Source organism: Silurus meridionalis, chromosome 18 (genome assembly GCF_014805685.1).
Source record: "Silurus meridionalis isolate SWU-2019-XX chromosome 18, ASM1480568v1, whole genome shotgun sequence".
Taxonomy (NCBI): Eukaryota; Metazoa; Chordata; class Actinopteri; order Siluriformes; family Siluridae; genus Silurus; species Silurus meridionalis.
In genome coordinates, this window is record NC_060901.1 from 2,341,252 (window position 1) to 2,361,251 (window position 20,000).

Here is a 20,000-nt window from a genome sequence, read left to right on the forward strand (position 1 = left end):
AGGACGGCCCGGCTATCCGCAATGGCAGGATGAGGGTGAGTGACATCACTTCCTGTTTCCTTTTACAGCTGTACATCCATCACTAAACACACACACTGGGTCCTGACTGCATATAATTATATAATTATAAATATATAATTTATGGAATAATCTTATATGCCCTGGTCTTGTGTGTGTGTGTGTGTGTGTGTGTGTGTGTGTGTGAGAGATCCATTTGCAAAGGGAAAGCACAAAAAAAGGAAAAGATGAGAATGCCTGGGCTCAGGACACGTCGGCTCGTTAGTGCTCAATTAGAGCTTGTTAAATGGAGTGGATCTCATTTATCTCCCAATATCGTCAGGGAACTACATCAGTGTGTGTGTGTGTGTGTGTGTGTGTGTGTGTGTGTGTGTGTGTGTGTGTGTGTGTGTGTGTGTGTGCGTGCATGCACAGGTTGGAGACCAGATCATAGAGATTAATGGTGAGAGCACACGTGAGATGACACACACCCACGCCATCGAGCTCATCAAGTCTGGCGGAAACAGAGTGAGACTGCTGCTGAAGAGAGGAACGGGACAGGTACCCGAGTATGGTGGGTTCACACACACACACACACACACACACACACACACAGGCGTGCGCACGCGATTAACGTGATAAACACTATTTTGATCGTTTAGAAAATTACAGCACATGAATCCCGGATTAATCAGTCAGTCATTTTATAACATCTAATCAATTAAAATCAATCAATTCATTAATTCATTAAAAACATTAACTCCTAGATACATTGATCAAACATGGTCCAACTCTAGATCTCAGGCTGAATGTTCACCTGAATGTTTAAACTATATTAGTTTTATATTTATATATAAATGGTGTTTGAAACACCTGCAGGTTCCTTTAGTTTCTATACAACAAACTCAACAAAATCACATGGAATGTGACACTGAACGAGTGGAAGAAAGTTGTGGGACATTTTTTTTGTCTCTACCAGAGGAACTTGTGTAAAAAGGAGAACAGGAGAGAAGATCAGACTCCCTCACCCCCACACTCACACATGGAGGTGGATGTTTAATGGTTTGGGGTTGTTTTGGAGCAGAGAAGATTCTGGAAAGTGAAAGTGACCCAACACGTCTCCTATTCCACACTTCATCATCATGCAGTTCCGTCTGGACTACGGCTCGTTGGAGCGACTTCACCGTCCAACAAGACGAAGAGCCGAAGCGCACGTCTGAGTTCTGTACGTGTTATTTAGAGAGCAGACAGACGTCTGGAGTGATATCTATCATGACCTGCCCAGTCACCTCACCTCAATCCTACTGAACTGCTCTGAGATGAAGAAGAAACATCTCCATCTAGTGAAGAACATCTCTGGAGAGTTTTAGAAGAAACACTGCAAAATATTTCATCTGAATGTTTGGAGAAATGAAGTGTTCGGATGCTGAGTGTGTGTGAAGATGTTCTTCATGATAATGGAGGATGTTTCACTGGAAATAAAATCTTGATGTTTATAGATTTGTTGAGTGCTACATTACTGAGTTTGGTGCATAGAAACAAAAGGAACAGGTGTCTCTCGAACATCATAAAACATTGTGTAGATATAATTTACACCACAATAAAAAAAATCTAATGGCTGCCACATTATGCTATAAAATGGTGATTTGGGTGTTTATGTTTATTCCTGTTCATTCTTTAATCTTTCCGTCCACTTTCTGATCAGATGCATGCGCTGTGTATTTATAACATCATAATATATCATATACCTCCCGTCTGTCTGTCTGTCTGTCTGTCTGTCTATCTGTCTGTCTGTCTGTCTGTCTGTCTGTCTGTCTGTCTGTCTGTCTGTCTAACTACAGAATAACATGTTGCTCTCCGACTCTTGTTCTAACTCTAATGATTGGTCTAGGTTGTTACTTCCCCTCTTATAGGAATGGTATCTTCCAGCCTCTCCATGTGCATGAACAGTGACACGCATGGCTCCCCCTATTTCTTCCTAATGGGCCAGTCGAAAGACACGGTTTGTAACCGAGCGCATGCTTTCTAACCCCAGACTTCTCACACCGACTCAGTTTGTGTGTGTGTGTGTGTGTGTGTGTGTGTGTGTGTGTGTGTGTTTTGGATTTTTACTTCTCTTCATTTTTTACACATTTGTATAAATTCAGAACAGATATAGTACATAAACTGCTATGTATGGTAATTTGTTTCATGACGTAATCAGAGTTGATTTATATTTAATATAAGGTGGGACAAACAAACCGTCTCAGAGGGTAAAACGCTCAGTTGTGTTGATCCCGCATGTGATTGGGACGTGAAAACCGCAGTGTTTCATTCGATTCATCTTTATTTGTAATGCGTTTTTAAGTGGACTTTCTCTCAAAGCAGCTTTACAGAGATGAAATGGTTCTAAAGTTGTAGAAAAGAGTGTGTAAGTTCAGTGCCTGCTCGACATTCGACCATAAAATTGGTGCTGCTTTTTGAACATCTCATTCCAACATTGAGTCGCACATTTCCTGTTATTAGAACCTCCTCTCTTCTGGGAAGATGTTCCACTGAATTAAGTGGAGATTTAGTAGTGATAGTGAAGAGTGTTAGTAAAGTTGTGTACTGATGTAGGTGAGGGATTGCGGAGGTCTGTGGTGCAAATAGGAGCTCTATAGCAGGAGATCTTCCACATACATCCAACTCTTGTATAGCAGATCTTCATGGAGAGGACTGTGTACGCACGAGCTCATATCGAGAGCTCATTTTTACATTTGTTTGCTGTGTGTGTAAATTGCCTGCATGGATAAAAGTGCCAGTGAGAGTGTGTGTGTGTGTGTGTGTGTGTGTGTGTGTGTGTGTTTTGTCGTAATTATTTAATGGCATGCATGTTCCCCCAGCAGATAGCTCCACCCCCTGGGATCCTAACCCTACAGCCTCCTCAAGCGTGTCGGAAGTAGCTCCGCCCCTTGAGAGCTTTTCCAACCCTTCGCCGTCATTCCATGTGAACTCATCTCCAGAGCCACCTCACGCGCCGCCGATCGACACGGAAGCCCCCGAAAGCTGCCACCAGGGTTCGAAGGTGGGCCTGGGGTCCGGCAGGGGGCAGAACCGGCACCGGGAGGGCAGTAGGTCCAGACGCAGAAGCTCCGGCGGGAACAAGGGGCACCAGAATCGCTCCAACGAGGTGAAAGTGGAATCCAACAAGAGCCGATCCAAAGAGAGAAAACGGGACCCGGGCAAACTCCTGCGTGGGAACGCCGAGATCACCAAGGGTAGTGTGGAGGGTGCCGGAAGCGTGCAGCAGGTCAAAGGTCAGGCGTCCGAGCCAGACAGAGGGACGGGCGAGAGAAAGACGGCGAGAAACGCCGCTAATACAGCGGGCAGGAAGGTGACCGTGTCCCCAGGGCCGTGGAAAATCCCCGGATCGGATAAACTCCCGAGCAGCCTGCGTTCAGCCTCGTCCACTATCAGCAGATAAAACACTCACTCACACACACACACACACACACACACCGTTAGCTTTGATTAGCTTCTTTAGCTCACTCAGCCCTGAAGTGACGACCGTTATGCCCCTCTTCCACCGAAAAAAACTTTTTCGCCCTCTTGTGGACAAACAAAGCGAATTTGTTTTTAATTGCTTTGTTCTAAAATTCTTGATTTCAGAACCTTCAAGATGCTCACACTCTCTCACACACACACACACACACACACACACACACACGCACACAAGCATTTTTACCTTTTTTATTTCTAAGTTATTCTTTTGAAAGACTCGGGACACCCAACACCTTAAATAAAAACTGGAAGTTTATTTTCTCAGTAATGGAAAGATGATGATGATGATGATGATGATGATGATGATGATGATGATGATGACGATGATTATGATGACGATGGATGTGTTTAGCATCAGAGGAGAAACACCAAAACCCCGAACTCTTACACGCCTCAGAACCACACCGGGGTTTATTTTTAATACACACACACACACACACACACACACACACACACAAGAAGGAATACGTTCCACTATGATGAAGGATGAATGATAAACGTGTCGCAGGATTGGATTCCCTCTTGTTCTGCCTTAATCAAACTGCAGATCTAATAAAGACACAGAAGGTTCGAGATAAATATATGTATCAAAAGGAGGTGGTATCAGAACGTTTCGAGACTAGTTTTGTGACACTCCAACAGAGGGCAGCACAAAGCTGCACGCACAGTCACAGGGAGCACCGACCTTCAGAACTACATGTGGAGCTGTGCAACTGGTGCTTTTCTGATTACGTGCGCACCCTGTCAGCGAGCTCCTCCTCGCACGCGAGTTTCTCGCCGGAAACAACACGATCTCGCTTCTGCACTCATCCTACTTCCCAGATTTGGCTCCTGCGGACTTCACCCCCCTTCCGAAGATGAAGCTCAAAGGTCAGCGTTTTGACACGGTTGTGGAGATCGCAGAAGGTCCTCGACACGCTTCGGAAAAAAACTTTCAGGACACGTTCCAGAGGAAAGCTGGGGGGCGCTGTACTGCTGTGCAAGGGGACTGTTTTGAAGGGATTTGGTGCGGAGAAGAAGAGAAATAAAGTACTTTCTTATAGAGCGAGTCTCCAAACTTTTTGATTTCACCTCGTATATAATAAAAGAGATATATGACATGCCACATTGTAAATATCATTTTTAGTGGTTACGCTGAATTTCTTTAAACGTGAGAAGACATATTTAGCTCCGCCCACACTCCCATAAAAGTAAAAAAAAAACAAGATGGAATGTTACTAAACGGGTTTGGGCTTAATGTACGCTAAATATTACGGTTTTGCAGGCCACACACACACACACACACACACACACACACACACACACAAAGACACAAACACTTCTTTTTTTATTTAAGGGATGCCATTACTTCTGACTTTTTGTCTTCATTCACTGATTGAAACGTGAGGAACTGGTCAGCAGATCCATAGTGATTTTCCTTATTAAGGAAATGTGTCATATTTTACAAACTACATTCCCCCAATGAGAAAAAACGTTTACTCACGATGTAAACATGATAAATGAAACGTCAGCGGATTTATTTATTTATATATATATTTTTTGGGAAAACCCGCCCCCCATGACCTCTGATTGGCTGTGGGCAACTTTTCTGTCTAATCTATTGAACGACATAATTATTATTATTATTATTATTATTATTCTTTTGCAGAAACCGTAAACGTTCTGACCGACATTCTTACATACGTCTCGAAATCGTGCGCTTTATATTTTGGATAGAGCGACATTATTTTTTTCACAGGAAGGCGGGATTTCAGAAATTCCCGCTATATAATAGGTTACGATTATGTTATTTTCATATAACAAAATGATAGAAAAATAACACAAAATACAGAAATAACACAAAAGAAACATGTATAAACATATAAAAGAATAAAAAAGTGAAACTCTGAGAGTTGTATGATGTTTGAGAGACACCTGCATGTTCCTTTCGTTTTCTATGCAACAAACGCGCTAATGTTACGCTCTGAATACCGAACAAATCTATAAAAATCCAGAGTTTATTACCAGTGAAAAATCCTCCATTATCATGAAGAACATCTCCCATTTGGACTCCAAAGTCTCGTTCCCGGTCACGTCACTGCGTGTGTTTGATTTTCCCGAGTTTGTTGTATAGAAACGAAAAGAAAATGTGTGTCGTTTAAAAAAAACTATAAAACCCTCACGTTGTTTCTACACTTTTCAGCCTCTGTACGTTCTTCATTATTCTTCCTTGACAATAAACAACAGTTTTTTTGTTTTGTTTGTTTGTTTGTTTGTTTGTTTGTTTTTGGGGGGTGCAAATAAAAACACAAATGCATATTTTTCCTTCCTGTAATTTATTTTCCATTTATTTTTCCATAAATATGCAAAAATGTTGGATGATGATGATGATGATGATGATGGTGATGATGATGATGGTGATGATGATGATGATAAGTAGGTTGATTGTTTGAAAAAAATTAAATAAAAAATAACCAAAAAATGTTTTTGAATAAATATATCACTATTCATTTGCCAGATGAAACACTGTAAATCGTATTGTATATATTAAGACTGAAGTAGAAACAGTGCCTGTGGGAGAATCTGATCAGTAAAGAAGAGCAGCGAGGAACAGACACAAACTTATCGACTTGTTTCTGATCAGGAATGTGCGATTTATCAGACAGTAGATCTGGGAATTACGAGGAAAACGTGTTCTTTGTGCTGGAATGTTTCCTCTTCTGATTTCTTGCTTTTTTAATGTATTTTTTAAGGACTGTAACATCGAGAGACATCCTCCTTCTGCAGCTTCATGATAAAACTCAAAAGAAAAGACACATCAGTACAATGTAGCAGTGTGTATCATGCCATGTTACACACACACACACACACACACACACACTTATACATCAGAACAAACCAGCAGGACTCATGCCTCCAAAAAAAAAGAATCCTACCTGATACCCAATACACTATACCAAAAGTTTGTGGACGCCTGAGACCTGTTATAATGAGCTCCACTCTTCTGGGTCCTGATGTAGGTGAGGTGAGGAGTCCTGGGGTGCAGTCAGCGTTCACATTCCTCGTGTTCAATAGGGATTATCTCTCTCTCTCTCTCTCTCTCTCTCTTTCTCCTTATCCATCCATCCATCTGACTATCTATCTCTCTGTCACAGATCTTCCACCAAATCCAACCCATGGAAAGCAGATCTTCATGGAGCTGGATTTGTGCACAGGAACACTGTCATGATGAAGAAGGTTTGGGCCTGAAGACGTCCTACACAAGCATGTGTCTCTCACAGTTTACTGGCTGGAACAGTTGGGTGTCCCAGTACTTTTGAGTCGTATCTATCTGACGTAGATCGCATTCAGTTTCATTTGATACGTGACGTTCGTCAGCGAGGGACATTTGATTGTAGCTGTAAAAGGATAAACACGAAACTATAACGCACTGTGGATTGGTGTGAAAACGGAGTAAAGTGGATCGGTATCAGGGTGCTCACTGTGACTCCGCCTCCTTGCCTCACTCAACACGTCCTTGATGGGGTTTCTATTGCAGCTCCACACACACACACACACACACACACACACACTCACTCTCTCATCCCTCTTATGATGAGGATGATGATGGTTATAATGAAGATGGTGGACTGAATTCTGAATCACTGTGTAATGTTCTATATTAATAGACACACACACACACACACACACACACACACACACACACACACACACATGAAGACTGTACATCAGCTATTTTTGATGAAACACAGCTGTACTGCTCTCGTACATTTTGCAGGACGACTTGTTTCTGGAAATAAACCCTGAGAACACTGAGAGACTCTGGTGTGCTTCTGTATCACTTTCTTCTGACTGATCCATTAGTCTCTCCACACACACACACACACACACACACACACACACACACACACACATATTTCTCCACACCGTCTGTCTGCAGCTGGAACATTTACCGTGACACCTGTAAAGATCAAAGCAGAAGAACAGCATTTATTTTATTATTTACACTCAGATGACCAAAACCCGTCTATCTATCTATCTATCTATCTATCTATCTATCTATCTATCTATCTATCTGTCTGTCTATCTATCTATCTATCTATCTATCTATCTGTCTGTCTGTCTGTCTGTCTTGCAAGTGACAGATTTCTTTAATGGTCAACTCGAGTCAAAATACAGAAATCATTTCAGATTTTATTTTATATTGTTTATTGTCATTTATAATTTATAAACATCCCTTTTTTATCTCATGAATTCCATACTGCGTCTTAAATTGTAAGGGGATTTTGAAATTCTGATCCAAAATATTCCTGCAGCTCAAATTGTTATTTTATATAAATATATAATTTGTTTATTTGCTTGTTTGTTTGTTTCTCTACTTTTTTTTGTTAGTTTATTTTGTCAATATAAACTTCACCACCCTTCCTCGCCTTTAGATGGCGCAGTCGAACTTAACAGTTAAAAAAAAATACAACAATAACGACGAAGGAGCGGGTTGTATCCCAAACGGCTGAGTACACCCTATTCTGTGCGCTCTTTTTAGGGCATCAGACAGCTCCTATTGTACCACTTCTAGTGCGCTAGGGTTACAATTCTGCGCGGTTTGGGACGGAACCGCCGGGAGAGTCGAAGGCGCAAAACTAGCCGCGATATAAAAGCTGGGCTAATCCGAGCTAAGAGTCAAATACAGTCACAATGGACTGGTAAATATAGTTATATTTTATTTCTTTTTGTTGTTATTTGTAGTACGTATTTTAGTGTTAAATGTGAAACTCGGGACGGTTAAGTAACGGCTGAGTTAGCTAACTGATCTGTTAGCTTGATGTGCTAGCTAGCTGAACTGCACATGTCAATGTGAATTTGTTTACGTTTTTTTATTAATAATAAAATTATAAAGTAAATATTATCTGTATTGATAAGAGAATATTGATAAAACTCACCAGACGATGTTGGATGTGTATAAAGAAGTTATTTAGCGGGAATGAACATGAGAACGGAGCACCGTTTCTTCATTTTTATTAGATGTGTTCAGTAATTTTTTTAATATTAAACTCATTTTTTAATGTAGAAATTAAAAACTGCCCCAGATTTCACTCATTTCTTACTGGTAGAACTTCGCGTTTTCTGGTTAAAACCTGAATTCTGATAGGATTTATTCTCGAGAGAGTCGGCTCCTTGAATCGAATCTTTTACGTGTCGTTTTGAGAGTCGACACAGTTTTTTTATCCTCTTTTTTGTTTTTTTTTTGTTTTCTCTCCTTTTCTGGAGTTAAATCTTAATGTTTGGAAAACTCTAAGCCACATATTGAAGATATCATAGTTATAAAAAATGTAAAATATTAAATGTTAAAATATTTTAATAATATTAAATATTAATATTAAAGATAATAAAAGTATTAGTATTAGTTAATCAAGATATTAGTTATTAACAAGATTTAATGTATTTGTTATTGAATATGGTTGATTGATATATATATATATATATATATCAATCAATTTATTTAAACCACACCCACTGCCTTCTCAGAGTGGGAGGAGCTGAACAGGTCAGACTCCACCCCCTGGACTTTTTCTTTAATTAGATCAGACTCCACCCCCTGGACTTTTCCCATAATTAGATTAAACTCCACCCCGAACTTATTCCAAAACCTTGTCGAGGTGAAGGAGATATGATGGAAGTCTGTTAAAAGTGTCTGTGTGTGTGTGTGTGTGTGTGTGTGTGTGTGTGTGTGTGTGTGTGTGTGTGTGTGTGTGTGTGTATAGGAGTCAGAACTGGCTGAACTCCCCGGTGGTCCGGGATTCCGAAGTGACTCGAGCCGCGCGGAGGAAAAGCTCTCACAAGAAGGTTGCGTGTATCCTTACTGTGTCCAAATCGGAGTTCTGGGTTTCCTGTCCTTTACTCGAGAGTCCCCAGGGTCCTACAGAGTGCCTCATTAATGTCCAGCACAGTAACATTTCTTAGATATACATGAGCATAGTGTTTTATTTTTTAAAGAGAAGTGTAACTGCTCCTGCCCCTTAACCATTTCCTCCAGTTCCTCTCGCTCAGGATGCATCTCCTTCAGCTGCTATCAGTGACGGCGCGACCCCGGCGCGACCCCTGCTTCGTCACACCCCCGGCTCTCTCCTCAAACACACGTGTAAGAGAAAACGCTCGATCTGAACGAATAAGTGGAATCTCTTAATATTTCATGTCTCATTCGATGTCTTTTTGCGCACAGTCACCCCGAAAAGCGCCCTGAAGCACCCCGAAGTGTCCGCCATCTTGGGCACAGGAAGCAGGACGCCTCGCTTCGTCCACACGCCGCGTCCCAAAGGCAGCCTTAGCATGGTGAGAGTCAAGAGCTCTTTAATCCTCAGGGTAAAGGTGTGTCAGTAGAAGTGAACGTGACGTGTGTGTTTGTGTGTGTGTGTTGTGTGTGTGTGTGTTGTGTGTGTGTGTGTTTGTGTGTGTGTGTGTGTGTTGTGTGTGTGTGTGTGTGTGTGTGTGTTTGTGTGTGTGTGTTTGTGTGTGTGTGTTTGTGTGTTTGTGTGTGTGTGTGTGTGTGTGTGTGTGTGTGTGTGTGTGTGTGTGGGAAATCGCAGAACCTGGGCGACAGCGACTGGACAAACAGTCTCTACCGTCTCCTCTGTCCGTTCTGGGAGACGGAAGCTTCACAGATGAGATGAACATGAGTGCTGTTATGCTGAAGGAGGATGATCCAGGAGAGGCTGGTATAAACACACACACACACACACACACACACACTCACACTAATATGTTCAAGAAAAGATGAATATAAATATAAGGTGTCATTTGTTTGTTTTCTTTCTCTTTCTTTCAGCATCAGTCAGTCTGTTCCCGGACTTCCTGCAGTCGTATCTGCGTCACACCTCCACCGCTGTGTTTCACCTGCTGGACGACTATGAGGCCATTTGTCAGGAGAAGGTACACACACACACACACACACACACACACACACACACACACTTTCTGTTCACCTTTATTATCTCAGGAGCATTGTACATTGTGTGTGTGTGTGTGTGTGTGTGTTTCAGGTGAACACGCTGCAGAAGCTGGTCCTGCTCTCATCCTCTGCTCAGCAGAAATCCTCTAAAACAGCCAGCATCACTTGGCTTCTGCAACAGGAGACCGTCACCTGGAGACTCATCAACTCTCTGTACAGGTAAACACACACACACACACACACACACACGCATGCTCATACGCGCATGCACGAACATACGCTCATACTCTCACACACATGCTCATGCTCACACACACACTCGTGCTCATGCTCACACACACACTCGTGCTCATGCTCACACACACACTCGTGCTTATGCTCACACACACACTCGTGCTCATGCTTACACACACTCGGGCTCATGCTCACACACACTCGGGCTCATGCTCACACACACTCACGCTTATACGCTCATACACAGACACACACTCACGCTCATGCTTGCACACACACACACACACACACACACACACACAAGCTCACACACATGCTCATGCTATCATATCACTCATTTACTCATTTACTACTTCTTGCTTTGTCTTTACATCTGTTGGTCTCTCTTCCCCTTTATGTTGTCTTTTCTCTCCTTCCTTCTTGCTTTCTGCCTTTTCATCTATCTGTCTCTCTCTCTCTCTCTCTCTCTCTCTCTCTCTCTCTCTCTCTCTCTTTTCCTCCTTGCTTTGTTTATCTGTCGCTCTTTTTTTTCTTGGTTTGTTTTTCTATCTCTCTCCCTCTTTCTCTCTCTATCCCTTTATCTCTTTCTCTCCCCCCCCTTTTCACTTTCTTTCTCGCTCTCTCTCTCTCTCTCTCTCTCTCTCTCTCTCTCTCTGTCTCTCACTTACACAGGGACAGGATTCAGACAGCCATGGAGGATGGTTTGATGATGGACATAACTGTAAGTGATGTGTGATGAGACGTCTCGTGTGTGTGTGTGTGTGTGTGTGTGTGTGTGTGTGTGTGTGTGTGTGTGAGTGAGTAACACTGTGTTTTGTATCAGTCTCCCAGTGAAAGTGAGAAGTTTATAATGGAGCAGTTCTTTCAAAGGGACAGCATGGTTCGACAAAGCCAGGTGCATACACGCTCACACACATACTCGTGCACACACACTCACACATACACACATACTCATGCTCACACACACATACTCACACACACATACTCATGCGCACAGATACACTCACGCACACGCTCACCCTCTCACGCTCACACACACACACACACACACACACAGTATGCACATATATTTGAGATTTTGTGTAAATATTTGTGCCTGACTGTGTGTGTGTGTGTGTGTGTGTAGTTGGTAGTAGACTGGCTCGAAAGCATCGCCAAGGACGAGATTGGCGATTTCTCAGATAATATTGAATACTACGCCAAATCTGTGTACTGGTGAGAAACCTCTGATGACTTGTCTAACGGCATCACACGGGGTGTTAAATTCGTTATTTCTCACAGTGTGTGTGTGTTTGTGTGTGTAGGGAGAACACGCTACACACCCTGAAGCTGAGGAGAGATCAGTCAAGCACGTCATTCAGCAGACCCCTGGTGACCGAGCTTGACCCCGACGCCCCCATCAGACAGAAACGCCCACTGGCCGACCTGGACCGGGAGGATGACACACGTCTCCTCAGATACATCTACACGCTCATCCGCGCCGGCATGACCGACGAGGTGCTGTCCTCTTCCTCTGGTTTTATTCTTTATTATTCTTTCATTCTGTGTTTAGATGTTTTATACTGTCTAGACACCAGGGGGCGCTAATTACTTATGGTTTACAATAGATCTTCATTGATGGGAGTCAAGTGAGACAGTGGAAGGGATTGAGATGGTGGGGGAAGTGGTGAAGTTAGAGGGACTGAGATGGAGACAGAGAAAGTGGGAGAGACAGTAAGAGGGATGGTGGAAGACGAAAAGAGAGATAGTGGAGACAGTGGGAAAGAAAGTGAGTCAGATGGAGAAGGAGACAATGAAATGGAGATAATGAGACAGAGACAAAGACAGTGAGGTGGAGATGGAGAGAGTGAGGTGGAGACAGAGAGAGTGAGGTCGAGACAGAGGTAGAGTGAGTGTAACAGTGTGTTATTTTTAACTTGACTCTGTTTCTCACTTCTCATATGTTTGTGTGTGTGTGTGTTTGTGTGTGTGTGTGTGTGTGTGTGTGCACGCAGGCTCAGAGACTGTGTAAGAGATGTGGTCAGGCCTGGCGCGCCGCCACTCTGGAAGGCTGGAAACTTTATCATGACCCCAATAACAGTGACGGTCAGAGTTCACAAACACACACACACACACACACACACACGCAGCAGTGTAAAAAGCAGGTTGGTTTATACTGAAGTGTGTGTGTGTGTGTGTGTGTGTGTGTGTGTGTGTGTGTGTGTGTGTGTGTGTAGGTGGGGTGGAACTGCAGCCAGTGGAGGGGAATCCTCAGAGGTGTGTGTGGAAGGTGTGCTGTTGGAGGATGGCTGAGGAGGTGAGAATATCTCCAAAACTTACACTCATCTCTCTCTCTCACACACACACACACACACACACACACACACACACACACACACAGTCTCTCTCTCTCTCTCTCACACACACACACACACACACACAAGATTGTAGATTGTACAGTTGATTTATTAGTGTGACAGATATAAACGTAGATATTGCTAAAGCCTGGATACAGAATGATGGAACAAACACATATGCTATTAAACTTTAATAATAACCAGAATAATGATAATATATGTGTAAGTAGTGTTAATGAGAGGGAAAGTAGATGATCTGGGTTTAATTCTGCACTTTATGCAGTGTAACTAAAGATTCTGTTTACCTTTCAAGATCATTTAAAAGAGCTCCACATGCAGCATCTCAATCAGAGCTCAGTGTCTCTCTCTCACTCAGTCCATCTGTCTCTCTGTCTATCCTTACCTTTCCATTTCACATCTGTCGGTCTTGTATCCCCGTCTCTGTCGGTCTTGTATCCCCGTCTCTGTCGGTCTTGTATCCCGTCTCTGTCGGTCTTGTATCCCCGTCTCTGTCGGTCTTGTATCCCCGTCTCTGTCGGTCTTGTATCCCCGTCTCTGTCGGTCTTGTATCCCTGTCTCTGTCGGTCTTGTATCCCTGTCTCTGTCGGTCTTGTATCCCTGTCTCTGTCGGTCTTGTATCCCTGTCTCTGTTGGTATCCCCGTCTTTGTCGGTCTTGTATCCCCGCCTCTGTCGGTCTTGTATCCCCGCCTCTGTCGGTCTTGTATCCCCGCCTCTGTCGGTCTTGTATCCCCGCCTCTGTCGGTCTTGTATCCCCGCCTCTGTCCGTCTTGTATCCCCGCCTCTGTCCGTCTTGTATCCCCGCCTCTGTCCGTCTTGTATCCCTGCCAAATGAGGATGAGGTTCCCCTTTTGAGTCTGGTTCCTCTCAAGGTTTCTTCCTCATTACATCTACGGGAGTTTTTACTTGCCACAGTCTCCAGGCTGCTCATCAGGGATAAACACACACCATTCACCTTCACTGTTAAATTCTGTGAAGCTGCTTTGAGACAATGTTTGTTGTGAAAAGCGCAATAGAAATAAACTTCACTTGACTGTCTCTGTCCATCTTGTATCCCTGTCTCTGTCCTGTCTGTCTGTATTTGTATCTGTCCATCTTGTATCCCTGTCTCTGTCCTGTCTGTCTGTATTTGTATCTGTCTGTCTTGTATCCCTGTCTCTGTCCTGTCTGTCTTTTGTCTATTGTTCAATAACTTGTAATACTATGGTTACTGATGTGTGTGTGTGTGTGTGTGTGTGTGTGTGTGTGTGTGTGTGTGTGTGTGCGCGCAGGAACAGTTCAACAGGTATGAGAGAGCCATCTATGCTGTTCTGAGTGGAAATCTTCGACAGGTAACATCACACCTGAGACTCTCATGATCACATTTACAGGCTTTTAAAGCATCTCATATAAAACGTCACTAATAAGCGTGATTAGTTATAACATTCATATCTTTATAGCGAACTTGTAGTGAGGTGTAGCGGCCTGGTCAGGCGGTCAACGTTTGCGTGATGTTCAGGTCTCCAAAGATCAGGTCTGTTGAAGCTGCAAATCTTATTGTGTAGTTCAGGAGGAAGATCTAATCTTCAAATGAATGGGAATCAATTAGAGGGATGTGTCCTACTGCACAGAAGAGTACATCATTAGTAGGGTTTAAAATGTCTCTTAGAGAGAAGTTTTCAGGACTTATTGGTGGCCCTGCTTGGGTTTGGGTGTGCCTTACTGTGGGCTTTATGGTGCAGGCATTGGTGGACCTGACTGCAGGGCTTATTGATCTTCACTGAGATCTTGGTGGATCTGGCTGCAGCTTGGTGGCTCTGGTTGCTGGTGTTGTGGCTCCGGCTGGATACTCGGTATGTCTGGCTGAAGAGTTGCAGGTTGTGGAGATTGTAGTCCTTCTTGCACAACTTGGAGGCTTTGTAACTGCTCAGTCAGGTTGCTCATCATTTGGTCTCTGGGGTGAAGATCTTCTCGCGCTTCGTTAAGCTCGGTCCTCAGAGATCCGATCTCTGGTTGACGTTCTTGCACTAGATTTTCCTCCTCTCGATGTGTCCCAGTCTTGTCCTTCTTCCTCTCTGTCACGGTGTAAGTCCCTCTCAGGGTTTTTAAGGTATTAAAGTCATCCGGAACAGAGCGGAGTCTGGCTTCACTCCCCTGAAACATGATCATTCCACTCTTGTAGATGTTAACGGTCAGATTTCCGTCTCCATCGTCTGCTCTTATCGTCATCTGTCTGCCGTATTGGATGTCCCTGGTGGTATGGTGTGTGTAATGGGTAGTGAGAGCTCTGAGCCATGATTCGGTGTGTTCTGTGTAGAAGAGCAAGTCGGTGATTTTGGTTCCATCTCGAGTGGCGTCTGCTCTGAGACTTTCTGGGTTGTTTCTCAGAAGTTTGTCTTTGTACTCTTTCTTATCTTGTTTATTGCGCAGGCCAGCCGGGTACGAAATCAGAAGCTGCCTGAGGGACGTCTTTATCGGATCAGACATCGTGCCAGATGCTCGGTTTCACGCCGAACTTATTATAAAAAATATTTTAGTGTAGAGTTTCTTACCTCGGTATGATCACAGGTTTTCTGGAGTTAATCCCTTTAAAAAAAGCAGTAAAACATGGACGTGCTTCTCTTTCTCTCAGTTTCTCTCTGTTTCTCTCGACTCTGTTGTAGCTGTTGCCAGTGTGCGAGTCATGGGAGGATACGGTGTGGGCGTATTTCCGCGTGCTAGTCGACTCGTTGCTAGAGCAGGAGCTGAGATCCTCAGGGCTGAGTCGTGAGGAGCTCGAGGAACTGCCCAGAGAATACCTGGAGGCCAGGTGAGCGCTCGCACACACACACACACACACACACACACACACACACACACACACGCGCTCGTCTACAGGTTGTTCTCCATAGTTGCATATTTATATTAGTATTTTTCTTTTCTTTCAGTTGGACGATGGAAAAGGTCTTTGAGGAGCTGCAAGCAACCGAGTCGAAGGTCTGGTTCTGAACTGTTTTAAATGTGTGTGTACAGGGTTTCTGTGCAAAAAGTATGGAATTTGGTTTGAGTGATTTCCAGGTCTGGAATAATATTTGGGGGAAAAAATAGACCTGAGTATTGAAAAATATTTGTTTACATACTATTTAAAAAAAATCTGTGGTTTCAAAAATGCAAAAAAAGTGATTGTCCGTGACGTTAGGAGCAGACTCAGCGCTGTCTGAAGATCATAATGCAGTAGTTGCTGTGACAGTACAGCGCCCCCTACAGTGCAACTAAACACATCACACATCAGTGATTGTAACATAATGCATTTTACAGTTGGAGTTTAAAATCATTATTAAATATTGAATTGAAAATCTTTAGGGAAGTCTGCATGTTTGAGTCTGGAAAAGTATGGAATTTTGAAATAGAAGATGTGTAGAAACCATGTGTGTGTGTGTGTGTGTGTGTGTGTGTGTGTGTGTGTGTGTGTGTGTGTGTGTGTGTGTGTGTATATACAGAGAGTTCTGGAAGCAACCAAGGAGCACTACCACATTATTCAGAAGTTCATCATCCTCGGAGACTTGGATGGTAAGAATTCTGGATTTGTGCAATTTGTGTGTAAAGCCAGGTATAATTCATGTTTTAAGAGTGTGTGTGTGTGTGTGTGTGTGTGTGTGTGTGTGTGTGTGTGTATCACAGGTCTTTTGGAAGAGTTTGGTGATTGGTTAGGAAGGACACCATCATTACCGGCTCATCTCCTGCGCTTCATGACTCACCTGGTGCTCTTCTATCGCAGTCTGGGCATGCAGCTGAAGGTACGTGTGCGCGCGCACACACACACACACACACACACACACACACACAGCAGTTTAGTAAATTGTATTCTGTTTAATATGTGTGTGTAGGAGGAGGTGTGTGTGGACGTGCTGAAAGCCTACATCTCTCTGCTGGTGAAGGAGAAGCAGGTGGAGCTCATAGCGCACTACGTCAGTCACCTGCCTGTGGACATGAGCGTGTCTCAGTACGCACGCTTCCTGGAGGAAGTGACCGAGACGGAACAGCGCCGACGCTGCCTGGAGCTCGCGCGACAAGCTGGTGAGGGACGAGGGTCACGTCTATCCATCCATTCATCCCTCCATCCATTCATTCATCAATCTATTCATCCATCCATCTTCAGCTTATTCTTACATCTATCATTACTTTTACTCGAACATCTATTCGCTTATCTTTCTTTTTTCCATCTATTTATTTGTCCATCTTTACATCCACCCCTCCATCCATCTATATGCTTATCTTCCTGTTTACTCATCCATCCCACTATCTATCCATCTATTCGCTTATCTTCTGATTTTCTCATTTGTCCATTCATTCATCTATTTGCTTACCTTCCCATTTACTCATCTATCTATCCATCCTTCTGTCTAGTTATTTGTCAGCTCCTTCATCTGTTTTTCTTTTCTCTCTTATGCACTGGTGCACTGGTTTGTTCATCCTTCTATTTATTTGTCAGGTTTTTTTTTTCTCCTTCTGTCTGTCTGCTCTATTTTTGTTGGTCACTTCACTTCCCCACTCTTCTGTTTTCTTCACTCATTCATCTCTCCATTCTTTTGCATAATGTTCCTGCTTTTACTCGTCTCTTTGTCCTCGTGTCTTTCCCTTCTTTTGCCCATCCATTCGTTATTTTTTTCCTAAAATCTTTCCATCACTCAGTTCCTCATCCATATTTTGCTTTAATGATCATTTGTATTTGGACTCTCTCAGGTCTGGACGTCTCTGCGGTCACGAAGACGGTGGTGGAGACGGTGAGAGAGAGAGACGAAGAGGAGTTCTCACACCATGACCTCACTCCTGCCCTGGACATGGGAACTACAGCGGTACGTCACACAGGAAACCGTAAACTACACCTGAAATTTCACTAATCCATCCTGTGAGACGTGATTGGTTGGAATCGTTTTTAGCCCCGCCCACATGTATATGATAATGGCAAAGATCATTTCTGTTTCTCTGCTCTGAACAGGAGGATCGTCAGAAGATTGACGTCATCGATTGGCTGGTGTTTGACCCCGCCCAGCGAGCCGAGGCTTTGAAGCAGAGCAACGCCATCATGAGGAAGTTCCTCGGTGCGTAGTTCGTGTTTTTTCATGGCTTTTTCCACCATTAACCGAACCGACAGACTTTTCAGGAAATGTTTTTGGTTTTGTTTCTTTTTTACAGCTTCCAAGAAGCATGAAGCTGCTAAACTGGTCTTTGCCAAAGTTCCAGAAGATTCCATGAGGGAAATCTACCGGCAGTGGGAGGAGCAGGGAATGAACACGCCCCTGCCTGCCGAGGAAGACAACGCCATCCGGGAACATCTCTGTGTCCGAGCCTACCTGGTGAGAACATGCTGAAACTGGAGACTTCTTCCCACATCAAAACCTCCTGACCAATCAGAATCCAATTCATAGTGTTCATAATTCGTGTGTGTGTGTGTGTGTGTGTGTGTGTGTGTGTGTGTGTGCGTGTGCGTGTGTGTGAGAACAGGAAGCTCATGAAGCTTTTAATGAGTGGTTCAGACACATGAACTCGCCCCCAGTGAAGCCCACCCCGCCCACCCAGGCCAAGTTCACTGAGACCCTCGCATACGAGATGAAGGAGCAAGAGTACATGGTATGGGCCGAGTGTGTACACACACACACACACACACACACACACACACACACACTTGAATTTGTTTTGTTTGTGCGTGTTTACAGTGTATCTAGAAAGTCTACACAGAGCTTCACTTTTTCCACATTTTATGTTTCAGTTTTATTCTGAAATAAATTCAGTTCATTATTTTCCAAAAAAGGAATGAAGTTTGTTTGAAATCGTTTTAAATGTATTAAATTTAAGTCACATGTAAATCAGTATCACAGTCTTTTGCTCACTACTTTGTTGAGTTTGATGCTACGAGCTCGGCACCTGTTTTTGGAGCAGTGTCTCACATTCTTCTGCAGAAGCTCTTAAGCTCTACAGGTTGGATGTGGAGAGTCCGTGCACAGCCATTTTCAGATCTCCAGAGATGTTCAATCAGGTTCATGTTTGAAAAGATGTGTACATGTTTTGCAACGTTTTCAAACAAACTCAAATCATGTTGTGTTTATGGAGTTTTGTGTGTAGAATTTTGAGCAGAATAATGAGTTTAATTCATTTCAGAATAAAACTAACAACATCTGGAAAAAGTGAAGGTCTGTAAAAAGGTTCTGGATGCACTGTAGATATATTAGTGGTGTAACGCTACTCGTGTTCCTACCAAACCTTTTTGTTTAGGGCTTTTAATCTATTTGCTTATCTTCTCATTTACTCTTTTGTGTGTGTGTGTGTGTGTGTGTGTTTGTAGACAAAATATGAGAACTGGCAGGGGCAGCTGGATGTTCTGACTGTGGATGTGAAGGAGAGGATCTACAACGTGCTTCTGTTTGTGGATGGAGGCTGGATGGTGGATGTCCGAGAGGTAACACACAAACACACAGATGAAATGGACGTGATGTGTGTGTGTGTGTGCGCACCAGTCAATCTCAATAACACTCTCTCTCTCTCTCTCTCTCTCTCTCTCTCTCTCTCTCTCTCTCAGGATGGAGAGGTGGACTCAGAGCGCTCTATCCAGATGGCTCTGCTCCGGCGCTTGTGTTTGCCCATGATGACGTTCCTGCTGCTGACGGTGCTGCAGAGAACCGAGCGTCACCAGGAGAGTCTCCGCCTCGCTGACATCATCGCCTCTGACCAGCACCGACTCTACGAGGTCAGACTCCTCAACTCCTTTATTACACGGTGTATTCAGAAAGAATTCAGACTCCCTTTACTTTATTCTGTTTACACTCCTGGATTGGTGGATTTTCTGCCGTTCTTCAGGGTAAATCCTCTCAGGCTGTGGCTGGTTGTATGGGGAGCGTCAGTGGAAGCCACTTTAAGGTCTCTCCAGAGATGTTCAATAGGTTTGAGGTCAGGGCTCAGGCTGGGCCGCTCTAGAACATTCACAGAGTCGTCCCTAATGCACTGGGTTGTC

The 20,000-nt window shown here is 43.6% G+C and overlaps 2 protein-coding genes across 2 annotated transcripts in view; both read left to right on the plus strand.

Annotated features, from left to right (window-relative positions):
• The window catches only part of magi2a (membrane associated guanylate kinase, WW and PDZ domain containing 2a), a 104,046-nt gene extending 100,127 nt beyond the window's left edge, over window positions 1–3,919 (plus strand). Inside the window, 3 exon segments of the mRNA XM_046873366.1 lie at window positions 1–35; window positions 433–571; window positions 2,865–3,919. The exon segment at window positions 1–35 is cut by the window's left edge and continues 109 nt beyond it. Coding sequence (XP_046729322.1) covers window positions 1–35; window positions 433–571; window positions 2,865–3,442 — 752 coding nt within the window. The 3' untranslated portion in view covers window positions 3,443–3,919.
• A 4,128-nt stretch (window positions 3,920–8,047) lies between these two features.
• The window catches only part of nup107 (nucleoporin 107), a 15,805-nt gene continuing 3,852 nt past the window's right edge, over window positions 8,048–20,000 (plus strand). Inside the window, 26 exon segments of the mRNA XM_046873913.1 lie at window positions 8,048–8,201; window positions 9,261–9,349; window positions 9,533–9,637; window positions 9,719–9,828; window positions 10,083–10,116; window positions 10,119–10,211; window positions 10,322–10,425; window positions 10,536–10,663; window positions 11,351–11,399; window positions 11,502–11,573; window positions 11,805–11,893; window positions 11,983–12,175; window positions 12,673–12,763; window positions 12,895–12,974; window positions 14,305–14,364; window positions 15,676–15,821; window positions 15,940–15,988; window positions 16,492–16,561; window positions 16,673–16,788; window positions 16,879–17,068; window positions 17,735–17,847; window positions 17,991–18,093; window positions 18,188–18,348; window positions 18,497–18,622; window positions 19,335–19,448; window positions 19,569–19,736. Coding sequence (XP_046729869.1) covers window positions 8,194–8,201; window positions 9,261–9,349; window positions 9,533–9,637; window positions 9,719–9,828; window positions 10,083–10,116; window positions 10,119–10,211; window positions 10,322–10,425; window positions 10,536–10,663; window positions 11,351–11,399; window positions 11,502–11,573; window positions 11,805–11,893; window positions 11,983–12,175; window positions 12,673–12,763; window positions 12,895–12,974; window positions 14,305–14,364; window positions 15,676–15,821; window positions 15,940–15,988; window positions 16,492–16,561; window positions 16,673–16,788; window positions 16,879–17,068; window positions 17,735–17,847; window positions 17,991–18,093; window positions 18,188–18,348; window positions 18,497–18,622; window positions 19,335–19,448; window positions 19,569–19,736 — 2,661 coding nt within the window. The 5' untranslated portion in view covers window positions 8,048–8,193.